The sequence below is a fragment of the Sceloporus occidentalis genome, unplaced genomic scaffold (genome assembly GCF_023333645.1).
Source record: "Sceloporus occidentalis isolate IW3139 unplaced genomic scaffold, rSceOcc1.0.p SCAF_263, whole genome shotgun sequence".
In the NCBI taxonomy this organism is placed as follows: Eukaryota; Metazoa; Chordata; class Lepidosauria; order Squamata; family Phrynosomatidae; genus Sceloporus; species Sceloporus occidentalis.
In genome coordinates this window covers 31754-58626 of record NW_028317243.1, presented here as the reverse complement: position 1 = coordinate 58626, position 26873 = coordinate 31754, and the positions used below count along the sequence as shown (strand labels likewise).

General features: G+C 40.0%; 2 protein-coding genes across 2 annotated transcripts; one reads left to right on the top strand and one right to left on the bottom strand.

Moving 5' to 3' along the window:
• Window positions 1-1016: 1016 nt before the first annotated feature.
• LOC149275828 (V-type proton ATPase subunit D-like) lies at window positions 1017-13152 on the bottom strand. Its single transcript, XM_089504252.1, has 9 exons — window positions 13112-13152; window positions 9109-9226; window positions 7259-7338; window positions 6301-6368; window positions 3901-3945; window positions 3481-3584; window positions 2719-2785; window positions 1857-1935; window positions 1017-1158 (listed from the first exon to the last, which is right to left on the bottom strand). Exons 1-9 carry the CDS (start codon window positions 13150-13152, stop codon window positions 1017-1019), a joined length of 744 nt encoding a protein of 247 aa, XP_089360378.1.
• Window positions 13153-15099: 1947 nt separating this feature from the next.
• On the top strand, window positions 15100-25658 carry LOC149275827 (eukaryotic translation initiation factor 2 subunit 1). Its single transcript, XM_089504251.1, has 7 exons — window positions 15100-15340; window positions 16593-16672; window positions 21553-21704; window positions 21800-21906; window positions 22457-22554; window positions 24973-25116; window positions 25533-25658. Exons 1-7 carry the CDS (start codon window positions 15100-15102, stop codon window positions 25656-25658), a joined length of 948 nt encoding a protein of 315 aa, XP_089360377.1.
• The last annotated feature ends 1215 nt before the right edge of the window (window positions 25659-26873 follow it).

Here is a 26873-nt window from a genome sequence, read left to right as displayed (position 1 = left end):
TGCTTTTATCCACAGGACATATGGAAAAAACGGATTTTAAAATGGATTTGTGGTATCAGAGCAGACAAGAGACCAATGCTTTGAAAAGTACATTCTGCAGGATGTTTCCCCAAATACATACTGTATTTGCTCGATTATAAGACAGCCCCCGAAATTTGAATATTAATTTAGAAAAAAAAGAAAGCCTGAATATAAGACTACCATAGGAAAAAAGGTTTTAGTAGTAAATATTAATTCACATGTAAACTATTTTTTCATATTTGAGAAAAATGCTTTTTTTGTTTTAATTTACTTTTGTTTCTCAACCTGCCCCCAGTTATGCACATCTGCCCCATGGCTTGCTACTCTGCCCCCTTGATATGCTGCCGGGTAACGTTTGCGCGATGCAATGGAGGTTGTCTGCACCGGCTGCCAGAGAGGAGGATCCAGGTCCACTGCAGCGCTGCTGGGGATCTGTATCTTAGTCTTATAATCAGACCTCTATTTGAGGTCTGATTATATAAGATTATAAGAGTAACTTTTTTGCCATGTGTTTACTATAGTTACTAAGATCCTGTTATCTAAAATTACTCAAATTAACCAGTTCCTATTGACATAAGACTGCTTAGGTTTCGCCAGAAAACTTTGAGGACCGTTCGATACCTTTGGGTTTATCCCATTGGGTGCCATGGACTTGTGGTAATGTTACAGAGAATAAATACATGCAACACTTCACATTTTAATTTGTTATATAGTTCTGCATGCCATGCTGTTAAAGACATTGTAATTAGAAAAAATAAAAGTTGCCACACTAATAAGTTAAATCACTGAAAAAGGACAATGCATTAGGGGGGACAGAATGATTTGGCATTATATTTTTAAAATCTTGGTAATATAATGTCATTGAAAACTGTATCTTTAAGATGTTCACAAAAAGCAATGACAAAACAATGCACTAGAGTAAAATGTACTAAATGCCGCTGTGTATGATATGCTGTACCATGGTGCACCTTCCCCACAAGCAGATATAACAAATGCTAATCAAACAGTAGATCTTCATCCTTGTCTTCGCGCAGTAGATCAGCTGGTTCACAGCCTCCAGTGTTCTGACTCCATTGAGCAAGTTCCTTCTCTGCTTTTTCTTTGATAATTTTCTTTTTTTCTTGGATCTTCTTTAACCTTTAAAAAGAGAAAAATGTTGAATGTAACCCGTTAAAGACCAAGGGTAATATTTTAATATATGCCAAGCAAAAATCCTAAATGTATAAGGTATTTCAAAAAACCAGGACAAATATTTGAATATAGTTTGGGTCTTTGTCAAAAGTATCTTTTTCACCTTAATGAAGTTTCAGAATTTTTCATACTAATTAGATAGATAGATTTGTACAAATAAATGGGCACTCTCTGGTCTTTTGCAAAAACAATAAAGTAAGATGTAAATTATGGTTGAAGGAAAAACAGAAATAAAATGCTAAAAAGCCTTTGTCTTAAATTTAAAAACAATTAAACCTTGAATACCCTTAAATATATACAGTGGCCCTTGCAGGATCTGGAGCAGGAATAATTACCCCCCAGGAAGGAGCAAGCAGATGTAAAAGAAGTGGAGCTTTGGTATAAGATATCACATCCCCGTGATCTGTGGAAAGCAGCGGCACTGTGGTGCTTGGGCCATGATCTATGCTTGCCACTGAGTAAGAGCAGTCCTGAATACTGTAGGTACCCAGGATTATTCAGTTTTGCGATTCCCTGCCATGGTTGTACAATTCAAAACAACAGCCATGCATAACAAGTATTATAAAATTAACTATCTCAAAAGGAAAACCTACAGTATATATATATATAAATAAAAAATAAAAAAAAAAGGTGGAATCCCATACCTGTAAAACTCTTCTCTTTCACGTTCGTCAAGTTCAGTTATAATATAAGACAAAGTACGCTCAATTTTGGGTATAATCACTTAAAAGAAAAAAAGAGAAACAGACTGATTCATTTTGAAGAGATTACTTACTTGTAAGAGAATTCAGAGAATGACTAGCCTACCCGCTAGTCTACTTAGCCTAAACTAGCTACTGATTTTGGCAAAAGGTGCCTTAGATTCAAACTAAGTAAGGAATATATCAGTTCAGAAAGTATGTACTGTTGTAGAGTACCAAAATAGCATTTTGCAGAGTTTCTTATTCAGTGAGAGGGGGGAAAAGGCAAAGGAGAAATTCATGAGAGGCAACAGGCATTATGTTGTGAAATAAAAAATGGCAAAGTCTAGCAGCATTGGATCTAAACATCAGGTGTTCTGTTCTTAACATGTACGATCAGCATTATTTTCATAGTTCCTTTAATGATTTTTAATAACCATGTTATATTACACCTAGAGGCAAATTTAACAGTAAGCAAATTAAAACATCTGCATCCTGAACAAAAGGCAGAAAATGATTTTTGAGTTTGCTACAGAAGGCACATTACTTTAATTACTTTAATACAGTACATGTAATGTGTCAAAATAAACATTTTTATTTTTTTAATTAATCTTTGTGGCTCTCAACCTATTTTGCTATTTGGGAACTAGCACCTTCAAACTGCATGTTGTATTCAAAATGTGAACATACTTTCCTTCAACCTTTTTATAAAAAAAAAAAATAAACCTTATGGTAAAAGATAATTATGTCTAAAGAAATAGTTTTACCACATATCCAAAGAAAAATATTTAAATAAATAATGTTTTTCTTGTAAATGTTCACTTACCATGCTCTATAGCATTAACACGTCTGTTAGTGATTTTAATAGCTTCGTCTAATGTAACAAATGAGGTCTATAACAGAATAAAATATAACATGAATCAGTTTTTGAAGACATCCTTTAATGTTGATGTAACATGAAACTGTAGGTTGGGCAGGTGTTACAGGGTGGATGGCTGGCCAGCCATTAGAGAAGAAATGTGTGTGGAACCAGAACATTAAGTGGCAGAAAGGGTAACCCCATCTGCAGCAGACAGTCCTTAATAAACCTGTTGATAATCATTGTTCAAAATAAGCTGTAATTTGAATTTCATATTTAAACTAAATAGGTTACTGTTTAGACTTACAGAAAACCTATTTTTGACCACAATTCATACAGGCATTTAACCCCTTAATGACCAATAACGTGTGTCTGTTTGCTAAACGAGAGAGAAGAAAAGTTACAGCACTGTAAAAATGTAAAAAAAAAGCCTCAATCACGAAGTGTACAAAAAGAAAAAAAAACAGGCTGGTCCTTAAGTGTTTAACGAATTAGTGTCAATGTGCATATACAGACAGCTTCTTACGATGGTAACAACCCATGAACATTTTTATGTACAACTCATTTTGCAGATGTTTTATACATAAACTTGGTTTCACACATTAAAACAATGAGGGAGTGCTTGAGGAATAAGCCTAAATTCAACCCATAAGCGAAGCATATTTGTTACGAAGCTAACTGATGCAGAAAATGTTATTTCCAACCTACCAATATACATTCATATCTTACCTGCAATGAGGCCAGTTCTACAAGTAGTTCTACAGCCTTTGCATAATTCCTCTTCAGTTTGGCCAGCTGCTCACCACCTCTAGCAAGGCCTGTCAATTCATAGCCTGCGAAATAGTTTAGAACATCAAAAAGTGTGCCACAGTTTTGTAAATATTATTAAATGAATTAAGATGTTGTGAGCAGAAGCAGATGTGATGTCACTATATATGTCATCATATCCCTCTGCACTTTTCCAGTTCAAAGCCAAAACCAGACAGATGGCTTGAGCCTACTACGGCTTACCTAGTACTAGCTCAATATGTATATATTCATTATCTAATTTACTTGGGATATAAATAAGTACAAGGTCTCATTGTGATTTTGACGCAAATAATTGTATTAAAAGAGAAGCATTAAGAGCTACTTTAAAGGTATACTCACTATCACCGCCTTCTTGATAATGCTCAAATACTGGCAAGGTTACACCTACAAAAAAACAAAAATAAGCATGGTTTAGACATTTTAACCCCTTCGTGACAAAGGCTGATTTTACTTTTTGTACCCTTCGTGACAATGGCCGTTTTAACATTTCTGCGCTGCTCGTGTTTAGTTGTAATTTTCTTCTTTCCCGTTTACTGAACCCACACATATTAGATATTGTTTTTTTCAGGACAAGAAGGACATTGTTTTGATTGTATCATATTATTTACTATTAAAAAAAGTATAAAATATGGTGAAAAATTTAGAAAAAAATGACTTTTAGTTGAAAAATCTTTTACTCATCTATAAAAGGTAATAAAAAACCTGCTAAATAGATTCTACTATTTGTCCTGAGTTTAGAAATACCCAATGTTTTTATGTTTTTTTGCTTTTTTCTGCACGTTATGGAGCAATAAGTACAGGTAGCGTTTTGCTATTTCAAAGCCATTTTTTCCAAATCTGGTAATTCTTCCCCCCCATGTGCCATTTCGGGTATCTTTGAAGCCGGCCAATGCAATTTACCCCATTAAGTCATATATTTTTGAAAACTAGACAGCCCAGGGTATTCCAAATGCTGGTATTTTAACCCTTTCCAAGCACTTATTCTACCATCAGCCTTTGTCAAACTTTATGGTAGTAATTTTTTTGCCTTTGTTTTTTCACACACATTTTACTTTAGGTATGAATTCAAAAGTTCTCGTATATGTCACTATCACAAAACAACCCAATATGTGTTCAGCAACATCTCCTGAGCGCAGTGATATCCCACATGAATGATTTTGCCTGGCTGTTCGGGGGCAAAAGAGCCACATTTGGGGCATGCACATTTTTCAATGTTGAACTTTGGCATTTGGGGATCCACTGCCCATGCCCTATTTGGTACATCTTTGAGCCGGGCCATTTCAGTGTGCCCAACAAAACCATATATTTTTGAAAACTAGACACCCCAGGGTATTTTAAATGCTGGTATTTTAACTCTTTGCATGCACACATTTTACCACCAGCATTTTTTCAAAGTTTGCAGTAGTATTTTTGTGTGTGTATTTTTCCCACACACACCTACTTTATGTATGAACTTACAGCTCCTGGTATATGCCGCTGTCACACGACACCCCAATATGTGTTCAGCAACATATCAGTACAGTGATAATGGGTTTGTCATTTTTGGGGGGAACTAAAAGGCCACATTTGGTACGTGTGCATTTTTCTAATTGGAAATTAGATGTGTGGCCATCCTTCCCCCCGTGTTAATTGGGACCTTGTTGAACCCGGCCAATTCAATTTACCCCATCAAATCATACATTTTTTAAAAGTAGACACCCCATGGGCATTTAATATGCCAGTATTTTAACTCTTTCCATGCGAGAATTGTTTTAAGCTAATATGCTAATTTTAGGACTTGCTCACAAAAATATATTTTTTATATATATATATTTTTTTTTTGCCTTTTTTTTTTAATTTTTTTTCAACTTGAAGGTTCCCCTGATAGTGACATCAGTGGGAAATTATTTTTACATTTTACTGGTTTTTTACTATTTTTTTCTAATTATTATTAATTTTATTTTATTTTTAATTTATTTTTTCTAATCACACTGTGATTAGAAAGCTGAGCTCCATTGACTTGCATCGTTGAATGCAGTACCTATATTCAACCTGCAAGTGGAGCCAGAGTTCTCTAGAGGGTCTGGAGACCGTCTAGCGAACTTTTTAGACTTTATTGTTTTTCTGTATTGAATTTTCCCGGGCCGCCGCCATCTTGCGGATGGTGAAGACTGCATGCAGCTGCAGTCCATCCCCAGTTAAGTGTTTGGTGTCGCTGGATGCCTCCTGATCGAGGCATTCCAGCGACACCATTTAAGTTTAGGAGGCGATCAACGCTTTTAAAACGGGCGTCCGCCGCCATACAAAGTATGGCGGATGTTGACGCCCCGGGGAGGGGCCAGAGAATTTAAATTTATAACATTCCAAACGTCATGAATAAACAAAACAACTCTAGCAAATATGAATGTTTTATAGAAGGTAACTTCTGTGCATTACGAACAACTGAACTCTGGAGCAAATCTCCAAAGCAAATCCGTGAATCCATGCCACACAGTTGCAATGCAATGTTAATAAGCCAAGTTTTGATCACAAACATAGTAGGAGAAAAAAGGTTAACTGCTGTATACTATGCGATTTCGAGTCTGTTAGTCTACGACCATGATATACTGCCACGGGGTAACATAACTTAACACCAATTAATAAAAGGTAGATCTTAAAAGGACATCAGACAGAACTAAGAGTTTTAGGCAAAGAAAAAACTATACACATATACAACTGCGTAATATAAACAAAATAAATAAACTGCAACATTGACAATACCTGCAACATTGTCTTTCTTTGCCCTGACCTTAACTTGTGCTTTGTTCACATTCTGGATAACAGTGGTACTTTTAAAAAGGAGGAGAAAAAAAAAGAGAGATGTGAGAATATAGTATTATACACTGCAGTACAATGAACAAAACATCTTATAGAAGTAGCCATATTTATCCCCTTCAGGACCAGGGTTTGTTAATTTTTTTACCATGTTTGTGCTGAATGACCAGAGCAGTTTTAGTGTTTTTGCTATGTGATTGATTGTCTCAACTGATTGACTTATTTAGAACACCCTCCCCAAAAAATATATTGTATAATGTATTTCAGTACATTGTGAAATTACTAAAACTTGTGATTTTTATTTGGACCCCCCCCCCCCCCAGTACAGGAATACAGCATATGCATGGGTAGGGCAGTGGAGGTCACGTTTTCAGGTAACCCCATAAAACAGCACAAGAAATCTGATTAGGGGTATATTGGGTCACATTTTACTAGCTTAAATAAATAAATCGCTATTAGATCACTTGTGACAAGTTTAGGCCACTGGAATTGATCAGTGAAACCAATTAAGACAATTATGTATTAATTTTTTTATTATTACCCGATATGACCCTTCTCTATTTCTAGGGCACGGTTATAATGATCAGATCACTCCTGTTGATCATCATCAGCCCACTTTTGATTTGAACCGCAGAAGATCCTTAACTGACAGCAATTGACCTGGAAACCCTTGACTTCCCAGGTCAGTGCTGTTATTTTTCTAATTTATTTATTTTTAACTCTTTTAATGCTAATGTTCCATAGAGCATGGCAGTGATTGTGATTTAGTCCCCACAACATGCAATCACTCTTAATAAAGCTATCAGGCAGAAAGGGAGGGTTGGGGCTAGTCTCCATACTTGTGCGGCGGCTGAAGAAGCAGTCAGCTCTGTCACTGAATCTGCCTCTGGCTTCAACTGCTTACCTGAAGTCTCCTGCTGTGAACTTTGCTTCAGCAAGTGAAAAGGCCGCTTCTCTCATGACCTCTCCCATAAGCATCTTGGTCTGCAGAGCGAAAAGTAATTTTAATCAAAAGCTAAATAAACTAAAAAAAGCATTTCCCTAAAACAGCAAATTCCTGCCTAAATAGACTTGTTTACCATGATGGTAGTGCATTTGTTGACTTTTTCTTTCTGTACAAAATCCAAAAATTATATAAAAATAGGCATTATAATTGTATCTCTCAAAATCGCAGCATATATTTCTAGTCAAGTGACGGAGGATTAATTAAGGCCAGAGCTGGCAGGAGAGCTGTGGTTTCAACTCCCTGAATTCACTCTGTATTACACAGAGTAGCTCAGTCAATGAGGTGACCTAAAAAATATCACAAAACGTTCTCAAAAGATGACCACTTTAGTGCCTATTAATACCTCTTTATATTGATTAACAAAAAAAGAAAAAAGCATTGTTAAGTATATCTCAGATACATTTGGCTATGCGTTTAGGACTTCATTATAGACAAATGAATTGTTAAGGTGATTAAATATTTACTCAGGTATAACTTCAACTAATGTCACACAGTGGTGACAAAACCCTCATTTGTCCCAGATGCTCCAAAAATAGGATAGAGGAAGTAAAGGACATACTTCAAATTAGGCATAGTACCCAGACCTGGAACCTACTCTCTGGTAACCTCCGCCGCTGCCGGCACTTCCTCTGGGGGCTTTCATGCCGGAGCGCCGGCGTGACCGTCCGGTGCTCCATCATAAAAGCACCAACGATACGGACAGATGGGGTGTCTATGACTAAGCACCAGAAGTTCACCTCACGCCGGTGCTCCGGCGTGAGGTGACCCAACGGGCAGCAGAGGCTGTCTATGCGCATCGCGCAGACGTCCACCAGCTGTCCCCACTAGACACCAAGTGGTCTGAAGTACGAGGAACGAGACTGGGGAAGCTCTGGTAAGTCGGGGGGGGGGGGCAGAGTGGCATATAGGGGGATATAAGGCATCGCTGTAGGCAGAGTGGCATATAGGGGTGTTTAAGGCATAACTGGGGGGCAGGTTAAATAAAAACAAAAAAAAATTTCTCAATCATAGTTTTTATTAAATATGAAAAATTATTTGCATGTGAATTAATATTTACTAGTAAAACTTTTTTTCTTAAAGGGTAGTCTTGATTTTTCCCCCTAAATTAATATTCAAATTTTTGGGGTTCATCTTATAATTGAGCAAATATGGTAATTTTATTTTCAGAATCTCTCTCCGACACAAGATCAAAGCTTATCAGTAAGAGAGGGAGGATTTTAACAACTCAGTGTTCAAAGAATACTGAATTGTCATTAATTGCATGATCATGATTGATTTTCAGTGATCACGTGAATAAATCCCAAAAATAATGCTCCCAGCAATTGCAGCCCCTTTTTTTGGGTGACCCTGGGCTGCCCCAATCCCGCATTGCGGCTTGGGGGAGCCTGATTAATCCTTTTTAACCATTCATCGCTGTTACTGGCTGCCACAGCAATTGGAGGGTTCGGCGTCTATTTTTTCCCTTCTTTCCTGGAAGCCACATTTGTGGGGCTTCCATTAAAGCTGCGTTGCCAGCGATTGGGGCGAAAATGCTGCTATTAGTCGTTTTTTTGGGGGGAAAAAAAGTCATAATTGAGCAAATACATACACAAATATATACTTGTAAATCTCAAGATAAAAACAAAAAAACTCTTATAGGGACCTTTTGCACAAAATAAAGTGAGACATTTTATTTTTCCAGTTCCACTTAAATAGATAGGTAGGATGTTGAACTTCAGAACCTAAGCAAAGAAAGCTCAAATACACACCTCAATAATCTTTTTAAGGATCTGCCGGAATCGCATAGTTAAAGCATCAGATTTTTTCTTTAGGAGGTTGCGTCCTGTTTGTGCACCTTTTAAGCGAGCTTTCATGATGGTCTGAGCCCTGGAAGACAAATTATTGTTAGAGGAATTTAGGGCGGATATATTTTTCTCCCCAATGAAAAACAGTTATTTTTTTACTGTATACCCGACGCACTGACGGTAACAAAACGTCACGGGCTCTTTAATTGATTTAAAGTATCAATATATTTTATCATACAAACATTTGAAACCAAATTTAAATACACAATATACAATATTGAAAGATTAGACTAAAATTGCAAACTGACAGGTGCCGTCAGAAGACAACTGGCCTATGAACCACCTAAAGTTACAGAAAATAGATTCTATGCACACTAATTGAAATCGCATGAATGTATACCATATTTTCCAAAAGATGTTTCATTCCCAAAACACATCAATGTCCATATAGACCCAAATATTGTTGGTCTTCATCAGGCCTGTATATTGTTTATTTTGCGCCAATAAAGAACCACAAGGTACACTGGCATGCAATATGTACTTTGATGTGTTTTTTGTAAGGATATAATATATTTGACAATATCCGATGAATATATGTTTATATACGAGTGTGAACACATTTTCTATTAAGCCAAAGACATAGATCGCTTACGTTTCACATAAAAGTACCTTGGTGTAGACTTCAACCGAAAACTAGTAACATGTGCGAGATATTAAAGGGGTAAAGATATCATAAATGCACAAGAGTCTTAAACAATACCAGATAACACTAAAATAAAGGGACCATTTCTGAATGGTTTGACTTTGCTCAGCATAACAGCATTGCATTTGTGTACCGGTAGTTTGATACGTGCATGACTTCCAAAAAGGCCATCTATCTGCTGCATTTTAGATTTTTAACTCTACTTCCGCATCAATCTTAATACCTCATCAAGTGTCTTTGCCTTTTAGGACTTCCCCATGTATTCTTTTCTGGGTGCCCCTCTCTAAACTATGTACATGTAAACTATGTGCGCTGGCCTTTTATGTGATTTTCTTTTAGCCATTCATTGAAGCGGCTTAGTCGATATCCGATATCTTAGTAACTGCGTGTGACTTTACACAATATGGACATTTGACATAATGTTGTGAAAGTACACAAGCCAAGCATTCACATTTCATGCATTTTAATGTACCCAGAGGGTGGTAGATAATCAGCCTCCCATCAGAAATGGTAGAGGCTAATGCAGTGGGGGAATGTAAACATGCATGGTATATCTATCAGGATAGCCTCATGGCCAATACAAAATAAATGACTGATTAAAGTTTAAGTCTTAACCTCAGGACTGGATGGGCTGATTGGTTACTTAATGCCGTCTGTTGTAAAATCACAGTTACCTCTTCCCGGATGACAATTGAAGACGCCATTCCAATCTTATTTTCATATTAAATGCATATTAAAGTCAATTTTGCACAGACTCCAGGGGTTTTTACACCATGCAACTCAGACCGCCACTGTGCACGAGCAAGAATGTTACACGCTGATGTTGATTTATATAGAGGCAGTCAGAAGTGCGACAGAATAAACAGAGGTCATTTTCCAATCATTGATTCCAATGCCAACATGCCTCGGTTTCACCGCTAGGTCACGTAATGACCCAAAATTGTTTACGAAGGGCCCTTCCGAACTGGACTGGCCCGGTCATGGTTGGAAAGCCCTTTCTGAACTGGCACAAGAAGACAGAGACAAGTGCTTGCAGGGATTGCCCTGGTCCTCTAGAGAGAGACGGGCACTGTTGCAGTTGTGACCCCTGTAGTTACGCCACTGGCCCTACTAACGCTTATTAAAAGTACCCTGTGATCATGTGATGAAGTAACATATTTGAACTGGCACAGTTTAGTAAAATAATGTAGCTTGGATAGGGTCAAAATAAACGAACAACATTCTCCATATGTACTTTGCTTTGGAAAATATGACCTCACGGCTATCTGTCAGAGAATCATCATCACACAATCACATCTCCAGGGAAAACAAATAAAGAAATACATAAATAAGTCCCACAACTCAGCCTGTTCATGTCTGGGACACAAAGGGTAAAAAATACCAACTTTTCTGTGTGTATTTCTACAGCTGACCTTGAGGGTCTTAAAGGTCATGTTTAAAGGTGTGCATCATTATGCCATTTTAATCTTGGGTGTTTATCTGTACTATTTTCCTTGTTAAGAATCACAATCCACTCTTTTCCAGTTCTTGCTAAATCACAGCCACCAGAACGCCGCTTACCTACTGGTTTACTCTGGGAATTATACCAATAGCTTGTGTTGTCTAAACATATCTAGTATTTACACTAAAAGCATGGATCTGCCCTATCTCCTTCAAAGAGATGATTTGCGTTACTTAAACATTTAGATTAAAAAAAAAAAATGCGTTTAAGCGTTTTTTATACTGCAGTTTGTATCATAAGTGTTCAGGGGTTCTGGTTTTTATACTGCAGTTTGTATCATACGTGTTCAGGGGTTCTGGTTTTTATACTGCAGTTTGTATCATACGTGTTCAGGGGTCCTGGTTTGCAAACATCTTTAATCAGAATTATAAAAAACATTTTTACTAGATATTTTTTTATACAATTTTCCCAATCCACAGTACAGCACCCCTACATTAATTTGTTTCCTGGGTACATTTGATCCTGTTATGTTAGCTTATTTTTGTCTTCTATTAGAATTATACAATAATATATATATATATATATATATATATATATATATATATATACATACACACACACATATACACGTTGCATATTTCCTTTCAGAACTGAAGTATATACAAAATCTCTCAATAAAGCAACTGCCTTTTGAAGTTCTACTCCCCCCCCCACAGTAAAATGTCTACATCTCACAAGCCGAGAGTGATACTAATTCTAAAGTTGCATAATAGTACTCATCTAGAAAAATACATCATTTGGATATCCCCTTAATGGCATTAGAAAGATTCATATGACCAGACTTGGTTTTACCATTTTATTTACACATTATGTCAGTTTTAGCATGTTTTCTAATAGACTTTTTAGCATAAATTGTTTTTTAACTTGTTTCAATAAAGATTAAGTTTTAACTAGGAGGGGATATTTTTTGTGTTTATTTTCTTTTTTCAGAGCCTTAGGTCATATATACCCATTGTGCAGCGCTACGGAATTTGATGGCACTATTTAAAACACTAAATAACATCAGTTATGATATTTACTGGGATTTGACTTCTGTCCATTCTCTAGATCAGAGAAACATAGACCCGACATGGCCTTCTACTACTTAACTCCTCTGTGGTCTATTCACCAATAGGGAGCATTGTGGTTTCATTATCTTGTCTTCAGTGTACATTATAAAGGACAATCCCCAATGAGCTTCTGCTGTAGAAAGCTTGGCTGGCCATGTATAATGTGTAGTTATGCAGCGGATCCTTTCTTTCTGGAGAACCCTGCCAGTGTTGGACCTTAAAAGTGAAGTGCGCTGAATCCTCAACTCTCCGTTTAGTGAATAAAGCCCCTTGTAGCACCGCAATTCTGATTCTGTGTTGCATTCCTTGACAACAGCCTAGAATTTTGTTGTTTAATGTCAACAACATGTTATTCTTTAAATCGTTTTTACAATTCACTGGCTATATAGGCAAAATAACTGATGATCGTCTAATGTACCTTTAATATTAAGACCACAAGAAAGGAATACTATCTACACTGCTGGCCTAAACGACTTGGCAAAGGCAGAGTGAATAAGAAGAGAATAGGGATGAATACGCGGCAGGAGTATGGCTACATACATAACAGACATAAATGCACCATAAACAAATTCAATTGCATTCAAATCTAACATTACACTGTGAAAGACTCAACACCAGATGCCCCAATCTTAATTTAGAGCTATACTATCAGTGATGGGGTAATAAACAGCACGTTCCTCTTTCATGAGGCGACAGATTAGAATATATACATACATTCTGGATGGAAACACTTCAATCCTGTCTTTGCCCGACATTTTGCTTCGTTCGGTCCAACAACCTGTCCTTGTGCCGTCACTCTCCAACTGAATCCGTTCTCCGTCGCAGATTGGGGTATACACTAGACAGGTAGACAAGCAGTCATGTGACACCGAGCCCTAAAGGAGTTGTCACATGACCTCCAGTCGCTTTAGATAGTTGTCACGCGCTTAGCTACTCCCTAAAGATGGTAGTTCGTACGGAGGTATTGGGAAGCCCACGGCATGCCTGTTTCAAGTATTGTTTAGGAATATTTCCGTATTACTTTAGCAATATTGTAAGTTTCTAGAGACAACCGGATTGCTATGACTTCAATATTCTATCGTGAACTTATTCACCATATTTCTGGTTGGATACTCTTTGTGAGACAATTATTAGAGGGCCTTAAACAATTGACATGTTAGTATTGCTTTTTTTCCTTTTACTTATTAGTAAAATCGTAGTTTTCTTATTTCAATTTCTGTTTATGAACTTCTATTTTGTGAACAGGCGCCTACTGTTCCGTTACTATGGTAACGGGGTCCTTGTAGCCTCCATTTCGATAACACTGCGTCCTGAGCCCCTGGCGCGCATGCGTAGAGCCCTCTTGCCGGAACGCGTGCTGATGAAATAACGCAGTGTGTTATACAGTAAGGCAGCTGGGGCCCGCTTTTTTTTTATATTTAAGGACCGGACGAACTAAGACAAGTAAGCGATCGTTATTATTGCTTTTAATTCGGAATGAGTAACGGTGCTTTGCATACTGGCGTATGGGAGGTTAAATGCATTGGCTGATCGTCCGTGGTCCTACAACTGTATGACACCAATCCATATAGCCTTTCGTATGGCTGTTCTATGTACCGGCATTGTTACCCTATGAATGTTAAATTGTGAATGACGTTATTAGAATTATATTTTAAATTAATGACAAAAACATGCGGATTTCCATATACATGTGACATGGCAGCTAAGCCATTGGCACCGCCAGACGTCAGGGCTTTTTTTCGATCTTGCTACTAAAGGACAAAGCATTATGAGAGCGATACACGCCCCAAAAGTGCTATATATAACCGCATAGTAAAAACCATATTTACTCTTGTTGTATACTGATTAATATATATAGATATAAAAAAATCTATTTAACCGGTGATGTACGCGACTGGCGGTTAATGAAATATGTTTGGGGTCTGTTCATTAAAGAGGTAGCTTGCCGTAAAGTTTTACTGTGCATTATCAGGGGCAAAACCCAGCTTCTCCTGCATAAATCTGAGCTGGCCCTGCATAATGCATATATAAATGCGTTATAAAGGGCCAGCTCAGCACTTGTTGAAGAAGGTGTTTACTGAGCATTGCCCTTGATTATGTATAGTTAAATCGTTGACCCGTTTGTGTGTCCTTTTTTTCCACCCCAATTATAATACTAGTTTCCGTGTTTCAGACAATCTAATGTGAACCCAAAATTTTTTCAGGAGGATCGAGCAGTCGAATGCACTGCTGTTACTTTGCTTTACGAACGGCAAATCCCAATGGGCAGGAAGGACAGCGCTGAGCTTTTATAACATATTCAGTCTTCCAAATTACGCATAGCCAACTCGGACCTCGCTGGCCATTTGTCCTTTACAACGTATCGTGATCGTAGGAAGAAATTTCCAACCCCCCCTTGCAAATTCCCTCTTTTGTGAATGCACCGCCAAATACCGCCAGATAAATGGCATTATACCCAGGGCATTGCTCTCCAAGTGACATTTGACAGTAATAGCCTTGATCCTGCTGGGATATAGTAATGGAAATTCTATGCAGTTTATTTACAAATTGTCTAATCGTTCCGATCTTGTTGATAGGATGTTCCTTGATATGCAGTGTTTCCAATGATGTCATAGAAAATACCATCTGTAGATAACACTGTACAAAGATTTACAGTGTTTATTTCAGGTTTTTTTCTTTCTAAATTCTGGTATTTATTTAGGATGCCAGGGTTAAGCTGTAGATTTTACCAGCACAAATTTCCCGAAGTGGATGATGTAGTCATGGTCAACGTACGGTCCATCGCTGAGATGGGAGCATATGTCAGCCTTTTAGAATACAACAACATAGAGGGCATGATCTTGCTTAGCGAGCTCTCGAGAAGACGTATCCGCTCTATCAACAAACTTATCCGCATTGGCAGAAACGAGTGTGTTGTTGTCATACGAGTTGATAAAGACAAAGGTAAATTTATCGCTGTGAACAAAATTGTCGTTCTCCTTTTACAGACTTCTTTTTAAAATTTATATGTCGTATCCCTCTAATGTCTTTGCCATTACTGGAAGCTGTGTGAAAGCAGTTGAATAGCTACTGTCTCAATTGACATTAAACCAAAATTAACACAAGGTAGCTTTTTGCGCTAGATTTTTTTTTTATTCTGTCCTTATTCAGATTATTTTACAGCCATGTATGTCTCCATCAAAGACATAGATTTTCGCTATTTCTCATGATCTTTAAGTCTACAGCAGTCACCAGAGACTCCCCCCTGCAATGGCTGGTCTATAGACCAGCAATTGCGTCCCTGGAAGCCCAGGCAGACTAGCAACAGCAAAAACGAGCCCCCACAAGCCATTTGATGATTCCTGTAGGCATGGAAGCCTACAGCAGTCATCAGAGAGACTCCCCCTGCAATGGCTGGTCTATAGACCAGCAATTGCGTCCCAGCTGCCAGAGGCAGCTTCAGGGACAGGGGGAGAGTGTTCTTTAGTCTCCACATGAGCCTGATCGCTCCATGAGAGCAACAGTGCAGCGTTAACCCCTTCAATGCCACAGTTGTGTATAACACATTCGTGGCATTGCAGGGATTAACATTTGTCCCCACAAGCTTGTGGGGACTAAATATCAGTCAATGCTGTGCTCCAATGGAACATCAGCATTGAAAGCGTTTTGGTTTTTTTTGAGAGAAGCCCTGGTATAAGTTAAAGTAATTTGTTAAAAAGCTGGAATACTGCACCTAGTCTTATCCAATAGATTTAGCAAGAAATGCTTTTTTTTTTGTTTTCATTTAGACATAAATTATATTTAACCCCTTAATGACAAAGCCTGTACATGTACAGGCTCAAAATGCATTGTTTTCAATGGGTTTAGGGACCGCCCATTGTCCTTAAGGGGTTAAAAGGAATTTTTGGTTCTACTTTTAAGTACCAATAGCCCATCCCAATAATTTTGATTGAACTTACGGCATATTTATGAAAAACATTATACAAGGATCTTACGTGGCTTCGGTTGGTTTGCTACCCTAGCTGGTTGCCCAAGTCCGTGCCAATGGCACGGAAAGGTTGTGCTTTCGTTTCTGAATGCTGCTACAAGGTAGAGACATGGTAGGCGTTTGTGTACACATACTCCTAGTGCTTCAATATGTTTGTGTTGGAAGGTCCTATTGTAGAATGTTTTTTTTTAATTCAACAGTCTTTAAATAAACTGTTTTGTCTTGCAGGCTACATAGACTTGTCCAAAAGGCGAGTTTCACCTGAAGAAGCATTGAAATGTGAAGACAAGTTTACCAAATCTAAAACTGTATGTTTTCACTTAAATATTGGCAAAATTGGCTATATAGGTATTCCAGGTTTTACATTAAGAAAATATTAGAGCTGAAACCCATCTTAAAGGTATACTCTAGTGCAGGGGTGGGCAATTAATTTTCCCATGGGGCCACATGAGAAATTGGAATGGTTTTAGAGGGCCAGACCTCTACAAACTCCGAAGCCTTGTCCATTTTGTTAACTTATGTGCTGTTTAATAAAGTTATTCAAGCCTACGTCATTGGTAGAGGTGCTTGAATAAGTAAGGCCTGAATAACTATTAGCACAGCACAGAAGTGAACAAAATGAACAAGGCTTCGGAGTGCATACCGTATTTTTCGCTCTATAAGACGCACCTGCTGATAAGACGCACCTAGATTTTAGAGGAGAAAAAAAAGGAAAAAATATTTTGAGCTAAAAAATGGGCTAAAATATTTATTACAATAACTGAATAAGCTATGAACACAGTAAGACACACGCAGTAAGACACACACAGACACAGTAAGACACACACAGACACAGTGAGACACACACAGACACAGTGAGACACACACAGACACAGTGAGACACACACAGACACAGTGAGACACACACAGACACAGTGAGACACACACAGACACAGTGAGACACACACAGACACAGTGAGACACACACAGACACAGTGAGACACACACAGACACAGTGAGACACACAGACACAGTGAGACACACACAGACACAGTGAGACACACACAGACACAGTGAGACACACACACACAAACACAGTAAGACACACACACAAACACAGTAAGACACACACACACAAACACAGTAAGACACACACACACAGTAAGACCTCCCTCCCTAACCCCCCTTCTCAGTATCTCCCCTCTAACTCCCTAACCCCCCCTTCTCAGTATCTCCCCTCTAACTCCCTAACCCCCCCTTCTCAGGATCTCCCCCCCCGCCCCGGTCACTTACCTTAAACTCCTGTGTTGGAAGCGTGAGGCGTTTGTCTCGGGTGCCGGCGCTTCACTGCTGATCGCCGGCGTCTGACGTCATATGCCGGCGCCCAGCGTAAAGCGCCGGCACCCGAGACAAACGCTTCCAACACAGGAGTTTAAGGTAAGTGACCGGGGCGGGGGGGGGACACCGGACTCATTGGTGAGTCACCAGGACACTCTTTGCGGGCCGGTCCGAGCTATTCAGCGGGCCGGATGTGGCCCGCGGGCCGTGCTTTGCCCAGGTCTGCTCTAGTGTCTCAGGCAGAATATTCAACAAAGAATCCTTATTAAAGTACGTTGCAAATACTTTAGTATTGATTCTACAAACCTTGTAACTTCTCTCCCAGAGAAGCTGTTTAAGACACTAGTGTCCTTTGACCTGAAAATGCAAGTTCAAAATATATCAAATAACTTTTATTACCTTTTGTAAAATCAATGTATGTTGTGTTTAGGAATTGGCCACTATTTTCCTCATAGTTGAAACTCTGCCATCTAATTAATACTAAGGGGTACGTGTGTTACCCTTGTTTTCTGATTTAAAACTTCATTAGTTGGAAAAATATATGTCCGCTGTTAACGTTTGTAGCAAGGCAGTGCTTGACAAACCTCGTGCGTTAGGTCACCATGGGGACTATAAGCCCCTTCCTGGTGCCCAGGTTTTTGCAGTGATGCCATCATGAATCTAGCACCCTGTGCTTTACTGTAACAGGTTATGTTACATGATCCCACTGGGTGCTTCACGCCACTCAACATGTCCTTGCAGAAAAACGTAGGATGCCGGATTCACAATGGCATAAGATAGGCAGCGGCGTGGCTGGTCTCCACACGCTGGGGAGGGGGCAGTAGTGAATGTGTGTATACTGTAGTGTCAGTCAATGTGTATATGTATATGTGTAATGTAGGGCTGAAACAACTAATCGATAAAATCGATAATGAAAATCGTTGTCAACAATTTTCATTATCGATTAATCGAATCGATTTTTATCGATTATAAAAATTATAATCTGACCTCAAACAGAGATCTGATTATAACACTAGAATCCAGATCCCCCGCAACGCTGTCAGCCGGTGGGGGTCTAAACGATGCACACAGACAGCCTCCGTTACTGCCCTTCACTTACGCTGAGGCTTCTATGAAGCTGCAGTGAAAGTTCTTGTCAGTAACGGAGCCGGGTAGAGAGGCAGAGCGGTGTATGGGAGGGGGGAGGAGTCAGAGGGGTGTATGGGAGCCACCCTCCCATACGGCACTCTGCCTCTCTACCCGGCTCCCTGGTGTCTTGTGAACCTCCGTGGCTGACAGGAGGCAGAATGGAGTATGGGAGGGGGGAGGAGGCAGAGTGGAGTATGGGAGGGGGGGAGGAGGCAGAGTGGAGTATGGGAGGGGGAGGAGCCAAAGTGATGTATGGGAGGGGGAGGAGGCAGAGTGGAGTATGGGAGGGGCCAAAGTGGTATATGGGAGGGGGAGGAGGCAGTGATGTATGGGAGGGAGAGGAGCCAGAGTGGTGTATGGGAGGGGGAGGAGCCAGAGTGGTGTATGGGAGGGGGAGTAGCCAGAGTGGTGTATGGGAGGGGGAGGAGCTAGAGTGGTGTATGGGAGGGGGAGGAGCCAGAGTGGTGTATGGGTGAGTTATAGTGGTGTATGGGGGGTATTATGAATTTCAGGGCATATAGGGGTATAAGGCATATCGATATTAGGCATATCAGGGGGGCATAAAACATATCTGGGGTAAAAGGTATATCAGGGGGCTCAGTGGCATATAGGGGATATTAGGCATATCAGGGGGGCATAAAACATATCTGGGGGTAAAAGGTATATCAGGGGGCTCAGTTGCATATCACTGGCATATAAGAGGTATAAGGCATATATGGGGGCAGAGTGGCAAGCTGGGGGTCAGATGTGCCGGGGGCAGTTTGGTAAATAAAAAAAATTTAAACAAGGCTTTTTTCTCATAGTTTTTATTAAATATGAAAAATAGTTATATGAATTAATATTTACTAATAACTTTGTATTAAAACCTAGTTTGAGAAACACTGTGTTTGGGTTCTTGTAGCTTTTATTATTATGTCAGTAAAATAAGAAGGTGAATAGAGAGAGGCCATTGTGATAAAGAGATGAAAGTGTAAATTGTACGTTTTTTATTACATTATTTTAAATAGAAAAAAAATTACATTTTTTTATCCGATTAATCGATTAATTTAATTAAAATAATCTTTAGTTGCAGCCCTAGTGTAATGTTGGAATCAGTGTGGAAGTGTGTGTACTGTAGTGTGTGTGTGTAAATGTGTAGTGCCAGATTCAGTGAGTGTCTGTAGTGTCAGTGTGTAATTTTATATATGTGTAGTGTTAGCCATTGTGTGCATGAATGTTGTGCTAGCGTGTGGTGTTTGTTACACCATGTATGCTAATGCCATACTGCAGGGCTCGACAAATCCCAGGTCGTCATGGCGACAGAGAATTTTGTCCTGGCGTCTAGGTTTTGTCAGCCTCTAACATCCAGAAAAAATTGTGGATGTAAGAGGCTGAGTCACCACACGGGGGCGCTGCTGTCTGCCCAGGAGTCTGGGCAGACAGCACAGCTACTCCGAGCCCGCCCCCGAGCCTGAGATCACTCCCACGGAGTGATTCTGTAGGCTGAAAACGCGGTTGCTGCAAAACCAGCAATCGTGTTTTTAGCTGCCATAGGCAGCTTCAGGGAAAGGGGTTGTGTGTTGATTGGGTCCCCACACAAGTGTGGGGACCTGACCCAACACCCCCCAGCTGCCTGATCGCTCCATGAGAGCGACAGTGCAGCGTTAACCCCTTCAATGCCGCGTTAACTCCCGTTTTGTACGGGGCTCTGCTGCTGGTGGTCTGCCTGGAAGCCCAGGCAAGCCAGCAACAGCTAAAACGAGCCCCCACAAGCCCTGTGATGATTCCTGTAGGCATGGAAGCCTACAGCAGTCATCAGAGACTCCCCCCTGCAATGACTGGTCTACAGAGGCAGCTTCAGGGACAGGAGAGAGGGTACTGTGGTCTCCACATGAGTGTGGAGAGCAGCCCCAACCCTCCCCTGCTGCCTGATCGCTCCCTGAGAGCGACAGTGCAGCGTTAACCCCTTCAATGCCACAATTATGTATGACACATTCGTGGCATTGCAGGGGTTAACATTTGTCCCCACAAGCTTGTGGGGACTAAATATCAGTCAATACTGTGCTCCAATGGAACATCAATGGAAAAAAAATTATACCCCCCCCCCCCCCCCAGCACTGACCTGAAAGTCCAGGGTGCTTCCAGGTCAAACGCTGTGAGTTTAGTAAGTGGACTGATGATGATCAGATCACTCCTAACCAACTGTTAGTTTAAAAAAAATCCTGGCTCCTAACTTTTTTACCTGGCGCCTAGATTCACAACAAATTTGTCAAGCCCTGCCATACTGTATTTGTGTATGGTGTTAGTGTCTAAATGTGTGTTAGTTTATGGCAAGGCTCAACAAACCTCCAGGTGCCAAGAAAATAAAAACATGATTGATGAAGAAAAAAAAGCTTAAATTGTTTGGCTGGCTCCTAGATCCAAACCAAATTTGTCCACTCCTGAAACAACGTGTATATATATGTGTGTGTGTGTGTATATGTATATATATATATATATATATATATATATATATATATATATATATATATATATATATAAAAAACAAAAGTAAGTCTGATAATGGTGACCTTCATAGGAAGAAAGTGGAATGAGAAGTTGAATGTCTGTACAGAAAGTTTAGAACCTAAAATAGGAAACTACTTGAAGTATGGGTGCACTTTGATAATTACCTTGTCGTAACACATAATGTAGAACAAGATTGACAAAAAAATGACAATTCTTACTTTTGGAAATTGAAGAGTGCGTTACTGTTTCATCACAGGTTTACAGCATCCTTCGTCATGTGGCAGAAGTTTTGGAATACACAAAGGATGAACAGCTAGAGAGTTTATTTCAAAGGACAGCTTGGGTGTTTGATGATAAATACAAGAGGCCAGGATATGGAGCTTATGATGCATTTAAGCAAGCAGTCTCGTAAGCATCACTTCTCTTCTTTTCGAACCTTCACCCTCCCCTGATCTAATCCAGATCGTTACTGGTAATACATATTTTGTTTTTTCTAATTTCAGCGACCCTTCTGTTCTGGATGGACTCGACTTGATAGAGGAAGAGAGGCGTGTTCTTATTGATAACATTAATAGACGTTTGACCCCACAAGCTGTAAAAATTAGGGCAGGTATATATTTTTTCGTGGTCCCCCCCCCCCCCTTAAGTCAAGTATCGGATGTAACCTCTACCTCATAGGCAATACTTTTGCTTGTAAATATCTGTGATATAGGTCATCATTTGTATTACTTTGTTGCTTATTCACAAAACTGTTTGCAGATGACATTGCCACCTATGGATTTCATAATACATTATGAAGGGTTTAACCTTGGTGATCTCTAGCAGGAAGGACAGAGTTTTGTCTGCATAATGCATAGTTATAACTGCAAAACCATCTTTGTGTGATTCTTTTCAATCAATTATAATTATTGCTTTCCAAACTGTAACATGCCACATAGCTTTGTTTGCTAAAAGCACTGTCCACATAAGTTTGCACGTTCCGTAAAGGAAATTATTCACTTGGTGGTATGTGAGCTTTTTAATAAATGCTTTAGCATATTTACTCACAGTTAATATTGTTTATGAAATATGAAGCAGCGCTTGATGGGGTTTTTTTGTTTGCCAAGACTGCAATTTTAATGATTTTGCTTTCCATGTTTGTTTATATTTTTATTTTCAAGATATTGAAGTGGCATGCTATGGATACGAGGGCATTGATGCTGTAAAGGATGCTTTGAGAGCAGGACTTAGTTGTTCTACAGAAAATATGCCAATTAAGGTAAAAATAATTTAATTTTCATTTTGAGCTTCTCGATCTCTTGCCTTTACCTAAGAGAGCTGAAAACACAAAACATGACTGGTCTTTAGCGCTGAGGGAGCAGTTGTGTGCGAAGATACACATCTTGGTCCACTGTTCCTCAGTAAGGACGACCTGCAGCGCCGTCTCCCACCTCCCCATGAATGCAGGGGGTGAGGGGTCAGGGCGGACAGGAGAAGGCTGTAAAGTTTGGCGATACCGTGGGATAGAGGGGCATCCAGCACACACAGGGACTCAAAAGGGGAGAGGTCACGCGGCACGTTATGCTTCCGTGCCAAAGACCGGTAAAAGTTTTACAGTTGCAGGTAGCGAAGCCCATCCATCAGGGAGGTCGTCCCCTGGCCGACAAGGTGATCCAAGGGCTTAAGCCCCGCAGGGGTCACAAAAGATCGGAATCTCGGGACACCCTCCGGAGTCGCTGCGGGGAAAAGATTGAGTCCCAGCCCAGGCGGAAAGTCAGGGTTATCTCTGAGCGGGGTGAGTGGGGAAGGGACAGAAGAAAGCCGTGTAGTGCGGAGCAAAGAGTACCAGACCCGTAGCGTAGCACACAGGAAGGGGTGAGGGGAGGCAAGACGACGCGCCGTATCCACAGCAAGCCAGGGGAGGGAGGAGATCGGGAGGCCCAGCAGCACGCTCTCCACTCGCACCCACTGTTTGTGGGCCGGAGAGCGGGTCCACTCCACAATGCGCAGCAAATGACAGGCGCGATAATATGTTCGCGGGCAGGGCGAGGCCGCCCCTAGACTTAGGGAGGATCAGCGTAGCAAAACCGATGCGTCGTGATCGAGGGCCCCACAGGAAACGGAGAAAGGCGGAACGGACAGAGGAAAAGAAAGAGGGTGGGACGGAGATCGGCAAGGTTTGAAACAGGTAGAGGAGGCGAGGCATAACATTCATTTTGATGGTGTTAACCCTACCCAACCAGGAGACCCTAAGTCTCGACCACTTGAGCAGGTCAGATCGAATCGATGTCAAGAGGGGAGGGAAGTTAAGGCTAAAGAGGTGAGAGAAGTCATCCGTCAGCCAAACACCCAGATATCTCAGCTGGGAAGGGCACCACTTAAAAGGGAAGGAAGCAGCCAGGGAGTCCCTGTCCGCTGGGGGTAAGTTGACATTGAGAATCTCCGACTTAGACATGTTTATTTTAAAATTAGAAAGTTTCCAGTGATCAGAAAGCTCCTTCAGGACGACCGTCAAGGATAGACGAGGCCGGGTGATGGTGAACAGAAGGTCGTCGGCATAGCCCAAGACCTTGTGGCTTGACCCCCCTGCCGTCAGACCCTGTATGTCCGGGTTTAACCGAACGGCCTGGAGCAGGGGTTCCAAGGAGAGCACAAACAGCAGGGGCGACAGGGGGCACCCCCTGCCTCGTGCCGTTAGATATAGGAAAAGGGTCCGTGAGAGATCCGTTGATACAAAGGCGAGCCGTAGGAGATGCGTAGAGTGACTGGATCCAAGTCAGCAGGCCGGGGCCAAAGCCCATGCGCCGGAGAGTAGCTAACATGAAGGTCCAGTCGACCCTATCAAAGGCCTTCTCGGCATCCGTGGAGAGGAGGATAGAGGGAAGGTTGGAACGCTTGGCAAAATGGAGAAGGTTCACAGCGCGAATGGTGCTGTCCCTAGCCTCACGACCAAGGCTCATACTAATTTTATTATTTATATTGCACCAACAATTGACACAGGTCTTTTTACAATAGACATATTGAAAGGGTATGACAAAACTAGAAGGGATAGACTAAGACAAATCAATACATTAGGTGAAGAGGACCTTGCTCCCAAGCTTTCAATCTAGAAGCTAATGAAAACAAACGTTCACATAAGTGAGGTACATATGTTAAATTCATATAGTGTTTTTATATAGCAAGAGCTAATGTGAGATGTGTTCAGTGTGTGGCATCAATGAGCAAAAAGCTCTTGTTTTAAAAGGAACATTTGCTGGTTAATATTCCCCAAATATACCCTGGAATGTATAAACCATACCAGCACTATATATGAATTAACCCCAGTATGCTTGTAAGCGTACTTATGTGCAGTATAAGTCCACATGTAGCTTCCAAGGCACATTTAACCCCTTAAGGACAATGGGCGGTCCATAAACCTATTGAAAACCATGCATTTATAGCCCGTACATGTACGGGCTTTGTCATTAAGGGGTTAAGGCAAGGTAAAATTTAACATAAGTCGTAACGGCATGGGTATAGCCATAGCTAGGCTAGCTAGAGGTGTGTTTGTATTATATAGCCTCATTCCATTATGGAAGACCTACCGTCTTTTAGCTGATGGAGCTTAAATATTACAAATGCTTACAGCATTTAGATTTTGGGCAATGGCCCAGAGACAAATAGCATTATTACAGCTCAATTGCTTGTGTATTTGTAGATAAATCTTATTGCCCCACCTCGTTATGTAATGACTACCACAACCCTGGAGAGGACAGAAGGCCTTTCTGTGCTGAATCAAGCAATGTCCGTCATCAAGGAAAAGATTGAGGAGAAAAGAGGAGTATTCAATGTGCAAATGGAGGTACAGTCTTACAGTTGTGAATAAACATGCAATTTTGCATAACATTTATATGTAAACTTTGGAAATATTTAATGCATGGTATATGTATAAAAACTAAATTCCTGTGTTTGGACATTAAAATATAAGCCATAAAACAAATCACTTGTAAAATATTAGGCTTTCTCAAGGCTCCCCACTGAGATGCCTGTTAATATGATAAATGGCATACATTGAACTAGCTACTAAAACATTGGTTGCTTATTTTAATCGTATAACATTATTAAATGGGTTTTATTAATTGGATTAAACTGCAAGAATATAGGTTTCTGGAAAAGGGAAACTCTTTCGTTTCAGGAGATGCACCCATCTCCTATTAAAGCAGCTTAAAAAGTCCTCATCCTTATTAAAGTATATCACTGAAATGTTCTTCTGTTTAGCCCAAGGTAGTCACAGACACAGATGAAACTGAGCTTGCCAGACAGCTGGAACGATTGGAAAAAGAAAATGCAGAGGTTGACGGAGATGATGATGCAGAGGAAATGGAAGCAAAGGCTGAAGATTAATATAATAAAAATTCAAATTGCCATCAAAACAAGGAAAAAAAGAAATCTGTCGCATTACACAAACTTTCTTCAAACTGTTTCATACATTTTTGATTTCAGGATATACACATATTAAACATCATAAGCCTAACACATTTATATTTTAAGGAATTGTCTATTTTCTTATTTACGGTGACCTAACTTGTTTTTGAAATGCACCAGGTTCTGAAAACAATAGATTAATTGGGGCTTACGGATAAAATGTATTATTCTAACCATAGCATGGCAGGGGTCCCTTTTTAAATATATCAAACACATATAGTCATATAGCAACCCCGGTCTCATGGCTTTCTCTATAGTTGGCAATTACAGGACTAAGAGAACCTAAAACAAATTTTTGTTACCTCTTTGGAGACTATATTTACAAAACGTGTTAAGAAATAGTATAAGGATTCATCAGTTATAGAGTTGTTGGAGGGTTTTTTCCTACAATGCTACAAATACAGTAATAAATGTCAATTAAACAGCTCATAACTTTTGTTGTGTTTGGCTGATCAAGCAGGTTAAGTCTGGCTCATAGCAGTTCAATGAAAAGGTACACCATTTATATAATTTTTTTTCCATGCAAGCTAATAAATGCATTGCTTGCAGCAGGAAGAAATATGTGTGGAATGTTACAATGTGATGCAGAGCCATCCGATAAAAAGATTAGTGTCGGAAGCCTATATAATATTTTTGGGCTTCAAATGTTACAATGATGGAAGAAAACCTTTATTTCTTAAGGGAATTTTAAGCCATATTCCTTCAAAAGCAGATTGAGTTTTAACTGTCATCCGTGGTGGCACGCAAGTGATGAATGACTCCTTATCTGTAGTAGGGCAGGACAAAAGATGATAAAGGAATACTCCCCATTAGCCCTTTGCTTGCCTACAAATAGGGAGAAAGTATCTTTGAAAGACAAGAAGGCTTCCACCGGTCACGTGAATAGTAATGAAAGAAAATAAATACAAAAAATGTACATGCTACACGTTCTGCAGCTCCCAGAGAATACACTCCTCACAAGTGTTCATGCAGTATATACATCAAGGATGAGTCGCAAGAACATGTGGAAAAATAAAAAAGAGTAATAAATTAACACACTGGTGATATATAATTGTGTTAAGTGCACTCACAAGAGTAGCAGTAAAGAGGGCTCATCAAAAATCACAGTGGCTTGAATTCTTAGAATCTGGAATA

Excerpts from the sequence above, each read along its gene's own strand:
- LOC149275827 (XM_089504251.1), top strand. The coding sequence starts at position 15,100 with ATGCCAGGGTTAAGCTGTAGATTTTACCAGCACAAATTTCCCGAAGTG. Across the intron at positions 15,341-16,592 it reads ACGAGTTGATAAAGACAAAG|GCTACATAGACTTGTCCAAA; the intron begins GTAAATTTATCG and ends TTTGTCTTGCAG. Across the intron at positions 22,555-24,972 it reads CAGAAAATATGCCAATTAAG|ATAAATCTTATTGCCCCACC; the intron begins GTAAAAATAATT and ends GTGTATTTGTAG.
- LOC149275828 (XM_089504252.1), bottom strand. The coding sequence starts at position 13,152 with ATGTCGGGCAAAGACAGGATTGAAGTGTTTCCATCCAGAAT. Across the intron at positions 9,227-13,111 it reads GAAGTGTTTCCATCCAGAAT|GGCTCAGACCATCATGAAAG; the intron begins GTATGTATATAT and ends TTTGTCTTCCAG. Across the intron at positions 3,946-6,300 it reads AAAGAAAGACAATGTTGCAG|GTGTAACCTTGCCAGTATTT; the intron begins GTATTGTCAATG and ends GTTTTTTTGTAG.